This window comes from Peromyscus maniculatus, chromosome 9, assembly GCF_049852395.1.
Source record: "Peromyscus maniculatus bairdii isolate BWxNUB_F1_BW_parent chromosome 9, HU_Pman_BW_mat_3.1, whole genome shotgun sequence".
NCBI classification, from domain to species: domain Eukaryota; kingdom Metazoa; phylum Chordata; class Mammalia; order Rodentia; family Cricetidae; genus Peromyscus; species Peromyscus maniculatus.
This window is the reverse complement of record NC_134860.1, coordinates 73,205,806-73,223,694: the sequence shown is the minus strand read 5'-3', so window position 1 is coordinate 73,223,694 and position 17,889 is coordinate 73,205,806. Positions and strand designations below refer to the sequence as shown.

General features: G+C 45.7%; 1 protein-coding gene across 7 annotated transcripts in view; it reads right to left on the bottom strand.

Annotated features, from left to right (window-relative positions):
- Window positions 1-10,727: 10,727 nt before the first annotated feature.
- Window positions 10,728-17,889, bottom strand: part of Lcp1 (lymphocyte cytosolic protein 1) — a 95,005-nt gene continuing 87,843 nt past the window's right edge. For all 7 annotated transcript variants that reach the window (XM_042285171.2, XM_076545379.1, XM_076545376.1 and 4 more), the window contains 2 exons: window positions 15,819-15,943; window positions 10,728-12,347 (listed from right to left, as the gene is read on the bottom strand). In XM_042285171.2, coding sequence (XP_042141105.1) covers window positions 12,215-12,347; window positions 15,819-15,943 — 258 coding nt within the window. In that variant the 3' untranslated portion in view covers window positions 10,728-12,214. The remainder of the gene's footprint in view (window positions 12,348-15,818; window positions 15,944-17,889) is intronic.

The window sequence follows — 17,889 nt, the reverse complement described above, 5'->3', positions numbered from 1 at the left end:
CCTATCAACTATGTGTGTGTATACACATATACGTATATGGAGAATGATATATGTGGTGAGAATGAAAAATGATAGCATATATCTGATATATTACATACTTAGTGTGTATATGTATTTAGTGTGTATATGTATTATATATTTAGTGTATATATAGTCATTATGTAGGCATAGGCAGGGAGAAGTGTTGGTTCCAATCATGTGTCTGATTTTGTTTGGGATGTTGTATGGGTAGTACAGACACCACTGTTCAAATGTGGAGGTCAGTGTGCAAGGACAACTTGTAGGAGTTGGTTCTCTGTTTCCACCATGTTGGCCTCAGGGATCAGATTCAGGTCATCAGGCTTAGCAGTAAGTACTTTGCTTGGCCTGCTGAGCCATCTTGCTGGCCCCTCTGTCTTATTTTTAATCAGATGTTTGTCTTATTACTAATGAGTAGGAATTATTACTTCTGGAACTCAGTACTTTGATATATAGATTATGCCTACACACACACACACACACACACATACACACACACACACACACACACACACACAATCTCTTGATCTTATAGAAGTGCATTTCTGAAAACATAAGGTTAGTAACAGTTTATATCAGAGAGCTGTGGTGAGGGCTGAATGTGGTGACATTTGAAAGCAACCACAAAGCAGGCGCTCAGCACAGCTCATTCATAGTAAAGAGGTAAGGGAAAAAGCGTGAGCATAGGCCAGTGTGTGCTCCACTCAGAACCTCATCTGGCTCATCATGACCCCAGGACAGCCAACTCTCTTTCTGTGCTATTTCAGGCCGTAAATGACCAGCAAAGAAAGAGCCTGGTCAATACAGCAAATCAGATCATGGCCCCTCTGTGGGATCAGTCTCATTCATAGATTGGTTCTCCAGCTTATTTGGAATATTAGGTGGCAAAAAAACACCTAACAAGGATGTCTCGAAGCCTTCTAACCCTCTGTCTTTATTAAGGCAGATGCTTCTGCACCGATTACTGCCTTGGAGTTCCTCCCGACTTCAAGCAGAGTGAGAACCAGGGCCAGGGCCACGGTGGTGGCCTCGGTAGCTCATTTCAAACATGCACTTCAGACTCATTGTTAGGGAAGCGTCGAGAGCCAATTAATTTGATGCCTTTTTTAAAAACAAAAATGAATTCAGGTGCAGCTCAATTTCCAAGGTTTCCTTTCAAAATTACTCAGCCATTAAAGCTGCATAATCTTGGGAGGCTTTGAAGAACATAATTGATAGATCTTTTTATGCTTCACACATTTTCTCTCATGTTTATTCATAGAAAATGAATCTGTGTTATAATTTACACCAAGTCTTAGGGTATTTGGCCTCCTCTATTTCTAAAGGGGAGGAAAGAAGACACACTTTAAAAGACATTTAAAAAGCTGAAAGCAGACAGCTCAATCCTGGGTTCCAATTCCTTGCTGTGGTGAGCAAAAAAACGGAGACTGAGATCTGGAGCACCAAGAGAGTTGCCTGGCACCCACACAGGAGAGTGCTCATTGGCTGGCTGGTTAAAGCCATGGAGAGAGCAAGGCTAATGTCGGGACATTTCCATGAATTCATATTCACTTTGATGTTCTGCTTGCCTGCTGGGATGCTCCAGCCAGATGTTCCAGCCAGGCCCGCCCTTTGGAGCAATACTCCAGATATAAAACAGCAGATCTCAAATGTCCCTGTACACTCAGTCACGTAGGGATCTTTTCAATATTTATGTTTAAACCAACTGTATCTGAATGTTGGGGCAATGATGATAGGCACAAACTTTTTTAAAGTTCCTATGGTGATTCCAATGAGCCGCCAGGCTGCTGGGCAGTTGATCCGAGTCAGCCAAGCCCTCTCCAAGTATGATGCATGAACCATGAGCTGTAGAATCTTTTGGGGGCAAATTGCAGGCCTCATCAGCCCTGGAGGAACTGAGTCTCAAAAGTAGGATAAGAGGTGTTTGTGGCGTCGAGCTCCAGGTGGTTCCTACGTCCTTTAAAGTGTGAAAATCTCTCCTAAGCTTTTCCCTTGTCTACCTGTCTCCCAAGATAAGGCAGTTCCCAGTCCCAGCCGTACTGGTGTGTGTGTGTGTGTGTGTGTGTGTGTGTGTGTGTGTGTGTGTGTGTGTGTGTGTGTAAATGCACAAGCAGGTCAGAAGTCAACCTCCTCCAGTGTCATCTCTCAGATGGCATTCCTCAGGCACCTTCCCCTTTATTGGAAACAGGGTCTCTTGTTAGCTTGGGATTTTTCCAAGCAGGCTGGGTCGGCTGGCCAGTGAGCCCCAGAGATCTACCAGTCTCAACCTTCCCTCCGCTTGGGATGACAATTACACACCACTACACTGGCTTTTGGCTTTTTACATAGGTTCTGAGATCAAACTTATGTCCCACACTTTACAAATGATCCTCCCAGCACCATACTGGGCTTTTAGTTCCTCGGAGATGCTGGACCCTTTCCCTTTTTTTGTATCACACTACTTGGTAGACACACCTCCTCCCTCCCCTGCTGTGGGCGGCAATCTGGCAGAGGTTAAAACAATGAAGTTGCAACCCTAGGAAGTCATTGTAAACCGCACATCTGGGGAGAAGAAGAGTAAGGATGGAGGTTTGGGGGCAGTTTGTTTTTCAAGTTACCTGACTGTCACTGGGCATTATAGACAAATCATCCTAGAGACGCTTGAAGAAAAACATCTGAGGTTGAGAGGTGAGCTGCAGAGAGACAGAGGGAAGATTTGTGGGATTAGGCATAGACTGGGTTAGATCCATTAATGAGGCAACCACCAGGAGAAGGTAGTGCCCAGCCACCAGGAGAAGGTAGTGCCCAGCCACCAGGAGAAGGTAGTGCCCAGCCACCAGGAGAAGGTAGTGCCCAGCCACCAGGAGAAGGTAGTGCCCAGCCACCAGGAGAAGGTAGTGCCCAGCCACCAGGAGAAGGTAGTGCCCAGCCACCAGGAGAAGGTAGTGCCCAGCCACCAGGAGAAGGTAGTAAGTGCCCAGCCACCTCAAGAAAGTAGTGCCCAGCCACCAGGAGAAGGAAGTGCCCAGCCGCCAGGAGGAGGTAGTGCTCAGCCACTGGGAGAAGGTAGTGCCCAGCCACCAGGAGAAGGAAGTGCCCAGCCGCCAGGAGGAGGTAGTGCTCAGCCACTGGGAGAAGGTAGTGCCCAGCCACCAGGAGGAGGAAGTGCCCAGCCGCCAGGAGGAGGTAGTGAGTGCCCAGCCGCCGGGAGAAGGTAGTGCCCAGCCACCAGGAGAAGGAAGTGCCAAAAGACACTCTTAGTGAACCCAAGAGGACCAGAAGACACAGCTTTGGACCTGTGCCGAAGAGAGGATGCTGTACGAGAGGGAGCATGGGGAAGGAGAACACTGAAAGGCCAAACTGGGTTGTGGAGGATGCAGCAATGGAGGGAAAGGCACTCTGGCTGTCTCAAACAAGCTCTGACGGTGGGAGGGCCCTGGAAGGATGCTTTCATCTTTCAAGGCCAGCATCTGTGGGAAAGGGTGATTTAATCCTGTCTGATTTCATTTCCTATCAGCTGTACATCTTTATGAAGACCTCTGTTCCTCTTAGTGTTCCTCAAGCTTTGATGTGAATGTGAAGCGTCTCCGTCCATTCTCCACGGTTGCACGTGAACACCACAGCCTTGGCCATTCATAAAGAATATACTTTTATTTCCTATAATTATGGACCCTGGGAAGTCCAAGGGCAAGGGACTACCTCTGCTGAGGGTCTTCTCCGTAGAGTCCCAAGGTAACACAAGACACCTTGGTGAGAATGAGCAAGCATGACCAAGAGAGCTTGTTTTTTGTTGTTGTTTTTAATAGTAAAGCTATTCCCATGATACCCCAGTAATCTATGAGTTGATTGATCTATATATGTGAGTAGACCCCTTAGTTTACAAATCATCTCCTGTCTTAGAGGTTTTTTTTGTTTGTTTGTTTGTGTTTTTTTGTTTTGTTTGTTTGTTTGTTTGTTTGTTTTTTGGTTTTTCGAGACAGGGTTTCTCTGTGTAGCTTTGCGCCTTTCCTGGAACCCACTTGGTAGTCCAGGCTGGCCTCGAACTCACAGTGATCCTCCTGGCTCTGCCTCCCGAGTGCTGGGATTAAAGGCGTGCACCACCACCGCCCGGCCTGTTTTAGAGTTTTATTGCTGTAAAGAGACACCATGACTGACAGACTCTGCCAGATTTGATTGGACCAGGAGGTGAGTGACTGTTCTCTCAGCTGGTCATCCCAGTCTCTAGGCCCTAGGCCCTGAGGCATAACCCGTGCCCTGTCCGTCCCCCCCCCATTGCAGATCCAGTTGCAGGCTAGCAGGCAAGAATCCTGTGGGCAGGCCTTTCCAGCACCACCCCCATCAGACCCTGCAATCTAAAAGCCCCACTCCATCTCCCAAACCCACCCACCCCTAGACCTCAATGGCTCCCTGAGACACAGACTCTGCCACCTCCAACTAGACCAAGAGTGCTGACTGGACCACGAGCAGCTCCCTGAGACACAGACACCACTTGCACCAATTGGAGGAAGAGATGGGTAGACACCAGTGTAAGAATACATTCAACAACATAAAGAACAATATGGCAACACCAGAACCTATCTGTTCTACAAAAGCAAGACCTGAACATCCCAATGTAGAAGAAGCAGAAGGAAACAACCTTAAAAATAACTTTATGGAGATGATAGAGGCCTTTAAAGAGGAAATGAAAAATTCTCTAAAAGAAATTGAGGAAAAGACAAACAAAAAATTGGAAGAAATCAATAAATCCCTTAAAGAAAGCCAAGAAAAAGCAATCAAACAGGTGAAAGAAACAGTTCAAAACTTGAAAATTGAAATAGAGGCAATAAAGAAGATACAAACCAAGGGAATGCTGGAAATGAAAATGAGTAAATGAACAGGAACTACAGATGCAAGCATAACCAACAGAATGCAAGAGATGGAAGAGAAAATCTCTGGCATTGAAGATGCAATAGAGGAAATAGATTCACAAGTCAAAGAAAACATTAAAGCCAACAAAGTCATAATACAAAATGTCCAGGAAATCTGGGACACCATGAAAAGACCAAACCTAAGAATAACAGGGATAGAAGAATACCATTTCAAAGGCACAAAAAATATACTCAACAAAATCATAGAAGAAAACTTTCCCAACCTAAAGGAGGAGATGCCTATGAAGATACAAAAAGCTTACAGAACACCAAATAGACTGGACACCCCCCCCAACCAAAAAAAGTCCCCTTACCACATAATAAGAGACACCATGACCAAGGTAACTCTTATAAAGGAAAACATTTAATTGGGGATTGCTTACAGTTCAGAGGTCATGGCAGGAAGCATGGTGGTATACTGGCAGGCATGGTGCTGGAGAAGGAGCTGAGAATTCTACATCTGGATCATCAGGCATCAGGAAGTGAATGTCACACTAGACCTGGCTTGAGCATTTGAGACCTCAAAGCCCACCCACTAGTGACCTAGTTCCTCTGACAAAAACACACCTACTCCAACAAGACTACACCTTCTAAGAGTGCCACTCCCTATGAATCCATGGTGGCCATTTTTATTCAAACCACCACACTTCCCAAAGATCTCACCTCCAGATGGCTTTGACATATGACCATGGGGATTACATTTGCAGCATGTAAATCTTTTAGAGAAACATTCAAACCAAAGCATGAATCAAGTGAGGATCTTTGAAAATACAGATTCTGATTCAGTGTGCCTGTGGATGGCCGAGACCCAAATTTCTAGACAGGTTCCAAGTGAACCTTGTCCAGGTACCATAACTGGAACAGAAAGGACTGGATAGTTAGGACTTATAACAGTGAGTCTTTGTTGTAGCTATCTATGGAGTCATTCAGTTTTATGTCAGATTCCATAGAGCCTTAGAATGAGATATTTGCCCACATTGTAATTTTCTAGATATTTCTGTTCCAAAACAATGTGTGGTAGCTCTCTATTAACCAAGCTACTTATTTAGATGGAATTCTTCAGTTTTCAAATGTCAGATAATGTAAAAATTACCATCATCTTGCCTTCTTGTCTCTGAATTGTTGACAGTGAGTATGCATTAGCAAAATTGCCTAGGATTTGTGCCTGTCATGACTTGTTTTTTAGTTCACTAAATTCTTTTATCCCTTTTATTAAAAATGGATTTTCTCACATAATATATCCTGACTATGATTCCCCCTCCCTTTATTCCTTTCAGTTCCTCCCCATCCACCTCCCACCTGGAGCCACCCCTTTCTGTCTCTCATTAGAAAGCACATAGGCCTCTAAGGGATAATAACAAAATAAAATATAACATCATAAGATAAAACAAAGACTGATACACCAGAATAAGACAAAACAATCAGAAAGAAAAGAGCCCAAGAAAAGACACAAGAAACAAATATAGACATGAGAGAATCCCATAAAAACACTAAACTGGGGCCGGGCGGTGGTGGCACACACCTTTAATCCCAGCACTCGGGAGGCAGAGGCAGGCGGATCTCTGTGAGTTCGAGGCCAGCCTGGTCTCCAAAGCGAGTTCCAGGAAAGGCGCAAAGCTACACAGAGAAACCCTGTCTCGAAAAACCAAAAAAAAAAAAAAAAAAAACAAAAAACACTAAACTGGAAACCATACTATATACCCAAAGGACCTGTGCAGGCCCCATGCACGTTGCCGGAGTCTCTGTGAACTCACACGTACATTGATCGTGTTGATTTAGAGGACCTTGCTTCCTTGGTGTCCTCCATCCCCTCTGGCTCTTACACGCTTTCAGCCCCCTCTTCTGTAGGGTTCCCTGATCCCCAAAGGGAGGCATTTGATGGAGACTTCCCACTTTCACCCTCTGCATGCTGTCTGTCTGGGGGCTTCTGTATTTGTTCCCATCTACTGCAGGAAGAAGGCTCTCTGATCACGGCTGCACAAGGCACTGATCTACGAGTGTAGTAGAAGGTCATTAGGGGCCATTTTACTATGGCTATGTTCTTTTAGTAGAATCGTAGTACTTGGTTTTAAGATAGGTCCCTGGGCTATCTAGTGTCAGGTTCTTTAGTCACTCAAGCATCGTCAGATATGGGTTCCATCTCCTGGAGTGGAGCAGGCCTTCAGTCAGGTCATATATTGGTCGGTGACAAGCTTCATGTCACCACTGCACCAGCACATCTTGCAGGCAGGACACCATTGTAGATGCAAGGGTGTGTAGCGGGGTTGGTGTTTACACTTCTTCTTTGGCAGCATACAGAGTACCTTTCTGCACCAAAGACACTAGCACATAGGGGTGAAGGCTCTGTGTAGGCATCAGTTCAACCTCTTCGTGTTCAATGAATTGTGTGGATGTTGCCTTCAGCAATAGGACCTCGTCATCAGTTTGTGAAAAGCAACCTCTAGTCCTGGCAACAGGCTGTGTTGTTAGGGGTTTCCCATTGCCATAAGTTTTTAAATATATGTAGACATAAGGGTCAGCAAGATGGCTCTGGGGTAAGGATGTTTGCTGCCAAGCTTGACAACCTGAATTCAATCGCCACAGTCCACATAGTGGAAGGAAAGAATCAGACACCACAAGTTGCCCTCTGATCTCCACAAGCACGGCACGGAATGCACAAACACACACACACACACACACACACACACACACACACACACACACACACACACCAAATAAATCAATGAAAAAAATCTAAACATGTATTTACGTAGACTTAAAGCATAAGAAAACACAAGCTCTGTCTTTCAGAAATAGGGAGAAAGGATGTTGAGTAAGGGAGCCATTGTTACCAGAAAGGGTAGGGCAGCGATTTCCATTACCAGAATTTTAACAGGAAACTCTCAAGATTTCACAAGAGGACCAGTCAGCATTGCCCATTCTGATCATCCCGCTGTCTTTCTGGATTTGGGGACTGCAGAGCCTCACTGGGTAAAACAGTGTCAGGTTTACAAGAGAACACTGCTGGCCTTTACTCCAAGGCTGTGTGCCTTCTACTGATATGGATGAAGGATAAAGTTGGAGGCAGCAGACACAGTGACTGGAGGGAGGTGGCCCCAAGGACTGTCCCAGGGACACTGAAGGCGCAGGGGTATGAGTATCATTCACTAAGCATTGGTGTGGCATAGGCTGGTCTAGGTGACCGAAGAGTTCACACAGTCTATGAAAGAGGTTGATGGTGAGCCCTGGGACAGCCTTGATGAGCGTGTGTGTGTGTGTGTGTGTGTGTGTGTGTGTGTGTGTGTGTGTGTGTGTGTGTGTGTGATATGCATGTCTAAGTGGATACAGTCGATAGGTTGGCTGGGACTTTGCAAGTCACCTAATCCAGCCTTTGCGTCATGTCGGCTCCAGAGTCCTAATTTCCAGGCAGACAGCAGTCCACTCTATGCTGAGCCCTTTCCAGGTAGGTCCATTTCGTAACTTTCCTTGTAATCACGTCTGTCTGGTCAGTGTTTCCCACAGTCAGTAAACATCACTTGTAACTAGTATAAATCACATTTGAAACAGGTTCCTCGCTCTTACTAAAAATTGGGGAATGTGCATGGCTTTTTAGGGAGCACCAACACATGTAAGTCACAGATCCTGCCTACTTCTCATTCATCAGACCTGAGTTCCCACATAAAGGTTTGTGGATTCTTCATTCAGAATCGAGTTTTGAGTTCCCACAGTACTTCATTCATAGCTTTGCTACACCTTTACTGAAGTCTGCTCTTTATTGTAGCCTTGTGTACATGCATGTGTGTGTATTATCTCTTTACTGTATTAATATCTTTCTTTAGATGTAAAATGGAGAAGTTTGGATTGGCTCAACTATTGCTGCCTGGAGGGCCAGCCTCCAGCAGCCCAGGGTATGCAAAAAAAAAAAAAAAAAAAAAGAAAAAAAAGAAAAATCCAAAAATGCAGCAAGGGCTAACCTTTTCTGTCTGGGGGAAATAGGAAAGAAACACATGCATTCTGATGGTAACATTCTCTTTTACTTCATCTTGGAAAAATCTTCTCTGAAAATCTCTCGTCTCCACACAGCTACATATCTCTCTACACTGCTACATCTCTCCACTCTCTTCTATACAGCCACACATCTCTACACAGCTACTCATCTCTATACAGCTACATCTCTCTACTACACAGCTACACACACACACACACACACACACACACACACACACACACACACACCAACAGAAAAGCTCTAGACAAATACATGAGTTATATTTTGAGGGTCAGAGCCATTCTGATAACACATGAGAAATCACACGGTTTCTCTCAGGCTTAAAATGTCATGCTGACCAGCAGCTGGAAGTGAGTCTATGCTCAAGAAGTGGGTATACTATTATTCACTTTGGTCTTATTTGCTAGGGTAAAAAGACTGAGACAATGTAAACATCCATAAGCTACAAATCAAATCCAGCTTCAACACTGACATAATGCAGGGTACCTATTGAAAAGATTGAGCTGGATCTCTATGTAAAGATATGGCTCCATCTCCAAGATAGTGTTAAGTGGAAAAGAGAGAGAGAAAGAATAAAGCATTTTGGGATGTATGTGTGACACGTGCCCAGATATTCCTAAGATGAAAGTAAGTAGTAAGAGTAGTTGATAACTGGGCAGAAAATTGAGGGCTTGAGACAGGAGCAGTGGATGGTGGACGCAATGGCTCTTTGAGGGTCACAAACTCTAAGGGTAGAACTTGACAACTCCTGTATTGTAAATATCTCCCTGTGCCAATTTCAAGCCTACACTGTTTTCATAATAGGTGGACAAAATTCAGTTGTCTCCAGTGAACTGATACAAGACAGCTTCAGAGCACAACTCTAGTGTGGGGAGGGGAGGGAGTGGCCGCTGTCTACTACAGATCTTCGGGTGAGTTTAGGTAGGGAAGAGAGTGGCCGCTGTCTACTGCACATTCTTGGGTGCACTTAGATTCCTCATGCTACACTTGGTTTGCCCAAGTGAAATGTAACCATCAAAAGCTAAATGTAGAATTCTCAAGTCCCCTAGGCTACTGTACCTTGTCTCTCTCTTGTGATGTTTCTCGTTTCGTGGTAGAGCTTGCTTGCTATCCTGTCCTTGTTTGTGTGCTTAGGTAGAAGACCTAGAGCTGCAGTCTGGTCCCAACCAATAGGATCAGTAGCTTCTTTGTGTATGTAGAACACAGATACTGTGCTCACACAGGAGCTGAAAACACATGCAGTCTAGGAAAGAGCCACTTTTACATAAGCCACTGATAAGGCTAGGTATACACAGATGCAAAAGATCAATTTCCTAGCCACACTAGCAGTGTGGCTTTTATTTGTGGCTCAAGGTAGAGCCATGCCACTTTGATGGCAAATTTCTGTTGTCTCAGCAGTCCAGCCTAGAAGGAGCTGGCTTCTGCACTCTTCACATTCCCCCATAAGCACACACTCCCTGCCAAAGTGAGATCTAGTCCAGAGGGGGAGGAGGCCCCAGATGTTATTGACTCAAACCATCTTTTCTCAGTTCACCTTAGAAGTCATTTCACCAATCACCAGGCCTGATCTTCTTCATTGGGTTCAAAGGGTTTTGAATAATTCTTGTTTCAGCTTCCTTCCTAATGGCAATGTATACCTCAGTTTTCAGCTGGAACTTTCTCCTCCTTATATCACTTAGCACACACCCAGAGTTTTGTGTCTGTATTTGGCAGTAAGTTGAGTGCAATGACTATCTCTTGTATGGATACCTTCCTCAGCTCTAAACATTTCTCACAGACATCAAGCCCTCTGGGCTTGTGAGGGGCAAGCAACCTTTAACATATGCAGAAACAGCCAGAATTGGGAACATTTTATTTGGAATGATTGTTAACATGATTTATCTTCATTTTTCCATTAAGGCAATAACACCCTTCCTTCATGGAGGCAGATGGGGAAACATCATCTGAGGCGACATGAAGTTCAGACTAAGGTCACAGCCAAACACTTGCGTTCAGATGCAGCAGGGATATGGGGTGGGAGCTGGAAAGAGTCGTTTATTGGCTTCCTGAGTCCACTGCCAAGGATTGAAGCCACAGCCCTGCATTTTCATTGCTTTGGAAGATGATGAAGTCCCGTTACATCCTGCCATCCCTAAGAAGATATCTTGGGAGTAAGTCTGTCACTAATGCAGAGGGAGTTTAACCTTGGTTCACAATGCTCTGTGGCTTTTTAGCTTTTGGTAAGTTTTCTTGGAAATTGCTTATCTAGTGGATCTATCCAAGTCCATACTGTCCTTTGTTTGTTTTGGAATCCAGGCAGTTCCTAGGAAGCATTCTACTCTTGACATCCAGCTACGTGTGTGTATGTGCTTGCGCAAGCATGTGGGTGAGGCAGGGACGTGTATTATTGGCACATATTGACCCCCTCGGGAACTTTAGGGTGGCAAAAAGCTTTTGTAGTCCCAACTAAGTGAGAATTGGTAATATGGCCTGGCGGCAACCAAATAGGCTAACGTCTAAAAGCAAATGAAGCTGAGCAGGACTGCTTCCGATTGTCACCAGACATTTTGCCAACACCACAATAAGCAGATATCTAACAAGGAGGGATAAAAGTGTGGAGATGCAGCACCCAAAAGGGTGGATGCTTCATGACCCCTCCATACCTGCCCTTAGTAGTTTTCACCTTTATCACACTTTCCTTGAACCCCCAGGTTTGTGGGCTCCCAGGGACTCTTGGGATGCCGGAGCTTGACTGGCTGGTCAGGTGCTCCAGTGGTTTAGAGACCAAGATGGCAAAAAAGGGGACCACAGAGCAGGTGTGGTTCTGGGGGGACTGGAGCAAGCTCACGGGCTGAGAGAAGGGGATGCAAGGGGAGGCTGTGACCAAAAAGGGGCTTTAATTAAGGCAGGTTTGATGATCCCCTCCAGGTCCTCACTCTGAACAGGGGGAAAAGCAGCTAGATAAAACTGATTTGAAAGATCAAGTAAGAGTTAGGAACCCTGTAGTTTCATCCTTGACTACCAGTGAAAGCAGGGAGGGCAGGGAGGACGTCTGCAAACAGCTCCTTTTTAACTTTTTTTTTTCTGGTAGAATTTCAAACAATAAAAAAATCTGTAGGAGAATGGATCTTCTGAAGAAAAAAAAAATAAAAGAGAGAAGCACCTATTGCTAAGGACAGTAGAAGCTACTTGGCCGAACAAATATGCACTTTCTGGAATCTCGTATAATGTCTCTAAGGTTCAGGACTGTGGAGAGGCCTGAATGGTCCTCTGTATCCCGGGAGCACCCTGTGCTGACCCTCAGGGCTGGCTCCGTCACCCTTCTGGCTTGTTCTTCTGGGCCTTACACCCTCTTCATCCCATTCCCCATGAGGCAGGCAAACACCGTCATGACCATTTTGGGGTTCACTTCCACCAGGTCTTCCGGGAGGGCATACACTCTGGCTCCGATTTTCCGGGCCATAGAGATGGCATACCTGTAAGAGAGAACAGATGCAGCTCCTGAGCAGCTGTGGGTGAGGAGGACCCTGTGGCAGCATGGGCACAGGATCTGCATTCAGGGCAGAGGCCGGTTGCCCCATCTGCCCCCAGGGGCAGACAAAGCTTGGCTCAGTTGGCTCCCACAAAAGTCTCAGCCCGCTCTCCAGTCACATGATGACTGTGAAACATGTGTTCTGCCCTTGAAGGCTTTCCCAACTTTTACCTTTTTAACGTACGTATGCATATGTCTATGTGTTCATGTGTCTAGAGGTCAGAGGTCAACACCGAGTGTCTTTATTTTTTTGAGACAGGGTCTTTCACTGAACCTCAGTGAGCTCACTGATGTGGCTGGGCTGGCTGGTCAGCAAGTCCCAGGGAGTCACCCGCCTTCACCCTAGCACCGGAACTGTAGGTGTGCGGGACCACACATGGATTTTAGCATGGGTGCTGGGCATGCCCGCGCAGATCCTGTGCTTGGGTGGCAGGCACGTTTCCAACTGAGCTGTCCCTCCAGGCCCCCTCCCGCCACTTTTAAGACCCATGTGAAGAATATTCTCTGGGAGTACAGAGCGCAGCAGAAAACGCCCAAGAACGAAGCAAGAATTGCGAGGGGCGAGCACTCCGCGGACTGTATTGCAACCGCAGAAACGTAAGAAGAAAACTACATGTATAATATCTTGTCGTGCAAAATACCCGGGGTGTGCAATTTCTTGTTCTGTGTACAGATGTTTTTATTTATAGCGTGTGGCTATTAGAAGAGTCAGAGTTCTGTGCTCTGCTTTTCAAATGAAGTCATCACAGCCGCACTAGCGCTCCGGAGGTCTGGTAGATTACGTAACCTCTGCCAGCTGCGCTCTCTTCTCCAGTGAGCCCACACTCTTAGCTGGCGGCTCTTTGTGTCCCCCCCCTTGCTGTACCCCCCTACTGTAGCTCCTCAGAGTCTCCCCACCCCCCCAGCCCCACCCCCCATCTCCCTCCTGCTCTCCAAAAGAACGACTTCTTATTTGAGTGACCAAATTAACTTAAGAGCACTGCCCACTCCTCCTCCCTGTCCACCTGTCAATAACTTCCTCCACGTTAATTATTAACCAAGTAAAATTAATGTTTCCAACATAAAACACACAGGGAACCGTTGCATGAAAATCTGTGAGTGTAAAAAAAAAACCAACAAAAATCCCAACCCCAAACCAAAACCACTGACACAATCTTGTCTCAAAAACATAACCGTTCTTAGCCTTTTGTGGACTTTTTCTTTCATTTCACGGTGTGTGTGTGTGTGTGTGTGTGTGTGTGTGTGTGTGTGTGTGTGTAAACCAGAGGACAACTTTAGCTGTTGTTTGGCAGACTCAATCCATGTTATTTTAGATTATTTTATTATTAATTTTCGTTTTCTGTATAGTGTCTCTCACCATCCTGGAACTCACCATGTTGACTAGAGTGACCAGCCAGTGAGCTCCATGGATCTGTCTGTCTTTGCCTACCTGGCAGGGAAGTTAGAGCCCAGGCCACCATGTCCATATCTGCCTGTAAGGCAGACACACTCCCCAACTCTTTAAACTCTTCTCTATAAAAAGAGGTTAGTTTGTTTTCAATGCTAGCAGTCAACCCAGGACTTCCTGCATATTCCGGCATGTTCTACTGCTGACTCTGTCCCCAGCCCTGAGCAACTTTTAAAGAGCTCTGGGTCTTGTGTTTGAAGGGCAATGCACAGGAACCTGGTCTCTGAAGTCAGACTCTGGCTTTCATCTGTGCAGCTTGAAAATTGTGTGACCTCAGCAAGTCCCTTAAACCGAGCCACAGTGCCTAGGCCTGGTTTCAAGCCCTTGTGGGGTTTTTGTTGTTGTATTTTTGTTTTGATTCTGTTTTCATGGTGTTCTTCTGTCTAGAATTTCCTCCATCTGTTTCCTGCCGGCTTACCTGTCCTTGCCGAGGAGCTCAGCTTAGATGTCATTTGCTTTAAAGAGCTAGAGCTCCTTCCTGCCCACTTCCTGACCTTGCACTTCCCATTACATACCCCATCACAATCTATGTAACCACAGCTTAGCTCTAACTTCTCTCCAGCAGACTGTACGGAGCATCATCGTACGGGAGGTGCAGGTCCCCATTTCTAAGCTGACCACAGAGAAAAGGGCACTGCTGGGATTCTAAAGCAGGAATATTGTGAATTCTAGATTTGTAAGGGACTCGTTTATGTCCCTTTTCCAAGAAAGATATGGGGAAGTCCTGACTCCCATAATCTCCGGCTGTGACTTTATTTGGAAATACAGTTGCTGTAGATGTCACAAGATAAGGTTATGCTGCAATGAGTCTAATGTGGCCTGTGTCCTCATAAGGGAGAAGACACACACGGGAAGGTAGCCACATGAAGTCTCACACACACACACACACACACACACACACACAGAGTGGACACAGAGATTAGGATGATGCTTTACAAGCCAATGAATTCAAGGGTTTGCTGGCTATTGCAGAAGCCAGGAGAGAGCCTGGGGAGAGTCTGCTCCAGAGCTCTTGGGATCAGCCAGCTCTGATGTCAGCTTGATTTCTAGTTTCTGTGATTATGAAGGAATGCATTTCTGTTGTTTTAAACCACCCAGTTAGGGTGGTACTTTATCATGGCATCCCTGGAGAGTGAACACAAATTCATCTAAGAAAGGTACCTCTGTAGAGCAACAGTTGGTACACTTTCTGTAAGAGGCCATCCAGTGCCATTTTGTCAGCCTTTTATCTAAGATCGAGTGATGCCCAGACAGTAACTACCTCAGGGTCTGCAGGCTCTGCTGCAACTTCTGAACTCTGTTGTTGGAGCAGAGACGCTCCTATGGAAATGAATGGACTTGTGATTCAACAAATCCTTATTTAAAGATGTATACAATGGGCCAGATTCGGAGACTGCAGCCCTCTGGCCCCTATCATAGAAGGTTCATTTGGCAGGACAGTGATTCTGCTGGGGACATTCCTGACATTCCTGAACTCAATCCTGCCTACTTTCCACACCAACCTTTAGGGTTTTGTTGTTGTTGGTTTTGGTTTTTGAAGACAGGGTTTCTCTGTGTAGTTTGGTGTCTGTCCTGGATCTCGCTCTATAGACCAGGCTGGCCTCGAACTCAGAGAAATCTGCCTGGCTCTGCCTCCTGAATGTTGGGATTAAAGGCATGCACCACTGCTGCCCAGCCAAACTTTAGTTTTAAAATCTACAGATTAGGATTAAGAAACCAGATTTCTAACTGTTGACTTGCTTATTACTTATGAGAATCGTCTAGGTTTTGTTTTGCTCCGTTCTAACACAGGCAATCTTAAATTGCTACCATACCACGCCTAAATTGATGATGAGACCTCAATAAATCATGAGAGGAAAAATCCGGAAGAGCAGAGACAAAGTATTTTCAGAAAGCATCAGCATCAGCTTCCACGGCCACCATTGGTAGCTGTGTCCCCATCTCCCATCCCCAAGTTTATGTACATACTTTGCATTGTTGAGTTTCTCTTCATCATCCAGGTTTTCTGTCTTTAGAAGGTCATAGTTTATGGAACCTGGTTGAATGGCGTCAATGAGATCCAGAACTGGGAGGCTGGTACTAATCTTTGGATCCTAAGTGGAGAGAAAGGGAGGGCTTGTTAACATGTCCTAGAGTTACTTCTGTCTGCTTCAAGGGAAGTGGGTAGGCCTTTTTTCTTTAATATAGAATAGACATAGGAAGAAGAGACTAAAGATGTTGGGCGGGAAAACCCTGCTTTATATAAGGGGCATCCTAGAGTGGGTGGCAGAGGGTAGGTGAGGATACAGGTAGACTTGGTGACAGCAGATGTTCTTTCTCTGAGGACCACGGAAAGCTCAAGGTTTCCATGGAGACAGCAACAGTGTGATTAACCACAGGGACAGTAATTAACACACTTTGCCCAGCCTTGTCTTGTCACCGCAAGGCTCAGGCATAGGCATCTATTCTTTTGTCTTCCTTTATTTTTTTTTTAAAGCTGAAACTTTGGAAGCTCATTTTGTAATTGACACAGCAGTGTATGTATTCATCATGCTCTGAAGTAAACAGACATTGTGGGGTGGCTACACCTAGCTAACACATGTATAGTCTTATAGAGTGGTCATTTTTGTGTTGGGTGTTTAATAGTCATGTTTAATCTCATTAATTTGTTCAGTGATGGTATCTGAACTGAGAACCTCACCCATGTTAGTACCACTGACCTAGGCCTTCAGTTTCCACAGCTACCCTTCATTTACAGAGAGGGAAATTCTGGGGTTAAGTGAGCTGCTAGGAACTGGCAGAGCTCGGGTCTGAATCTAAACTTCTGACTTAGTATCCTGGACATTTGTAAACATTTGGATATTCGCCTCTAGTGCTGAGAATGCTCCTCAGATGTGGATGCACAGAGCTCTGCCTGTGTGCTGCATCCGTGAGTCATGTCCTGGGCAGGAGGAGTGTGCCCGTGTTACCGTCCAAGCATGCAGAGTCTGAGCAGCGCATGCTTGGGAGGTGTGAGTCAGAATAAATTCTAACGCTCGTAAGAGATAGATACCAGTTCTCTTGCCCAATTTTCTTGTACAGGTAAAGTAATCATTTGTCATAAGAGAATGAGCCTATTTTAATATTTCCTCGTGGTTGACAAAAGAACCGCTGCAGTTGAAAACAAAGATGGAGTCACACTCTCATTTTTTGCACTAGCGTCCATTAGCGTCCATTAGCGTCCATTAGCATCCATCACTACCTCCGCAGGATGTTTTGGTGACAAAGCACCACTCAAGCAAAATGGAGAGATGCAAGCCCCACCTCCCTCCCTGCATTCTGCCCTGGGTGTGGAGTTGACCGCAGGTAGGCATCGTGTAGACGACAAGGGAATGGGTTTATTTCCAAAGTGTTTAATCAAGAATGAGCTGTATTCGGTGTTTTAGCGTCTCATTGAAAAGGGACGGGGCTAATCTGACATTGCCTTTCGTATCATCACTTGGCCCTTTTTAATCAGTGCTGTATTGACTCAGGGAGGAGAAAGACAGAGAAAATTAGACCAGAATGGCTTGTGGAATAAGAGAATCGTCAAGCACTCCAAAGAGTGAGTGTCAGCGTGGCTTATCAATCCTTGTCCCCACAAGGATACCCAGGACATCACTATGGCATTAATTAGTGCCTGGGGAAGCAGCTGCTGTCCCAGGAGAAGCACCTGTGACTGGCCAGTTCCAGTTCGTCACTGTGGTTAAGTGACCCATGGCTGTGCTGCCCCAGGGAAAGGCTTTCCCCTCACTTAGAGAACAGCACCTGCTGTGACCCCAAAACTTCCCCAGGCGTTAGTTTCCTTACCTATAAAATAAGGAAAGCGGCAAGGATAAACTCAGAGACAGGAGCCCCTGGGACTAGAATGCAGCAGTAGCTGAGATGCCTTTGACTTTCCCCCACTGCCCTTCCGAATCTCTCTCAGGGAAGATCTACTCACTTCAGTCACTAGCCTCCATGTCTATCTGTGCTGGGCAACCCAGGCAGAGTGGGAGGCTGGAAGCGGGGGTGGGGGGGGGTCGAGGGGGTGGGGGTTGGA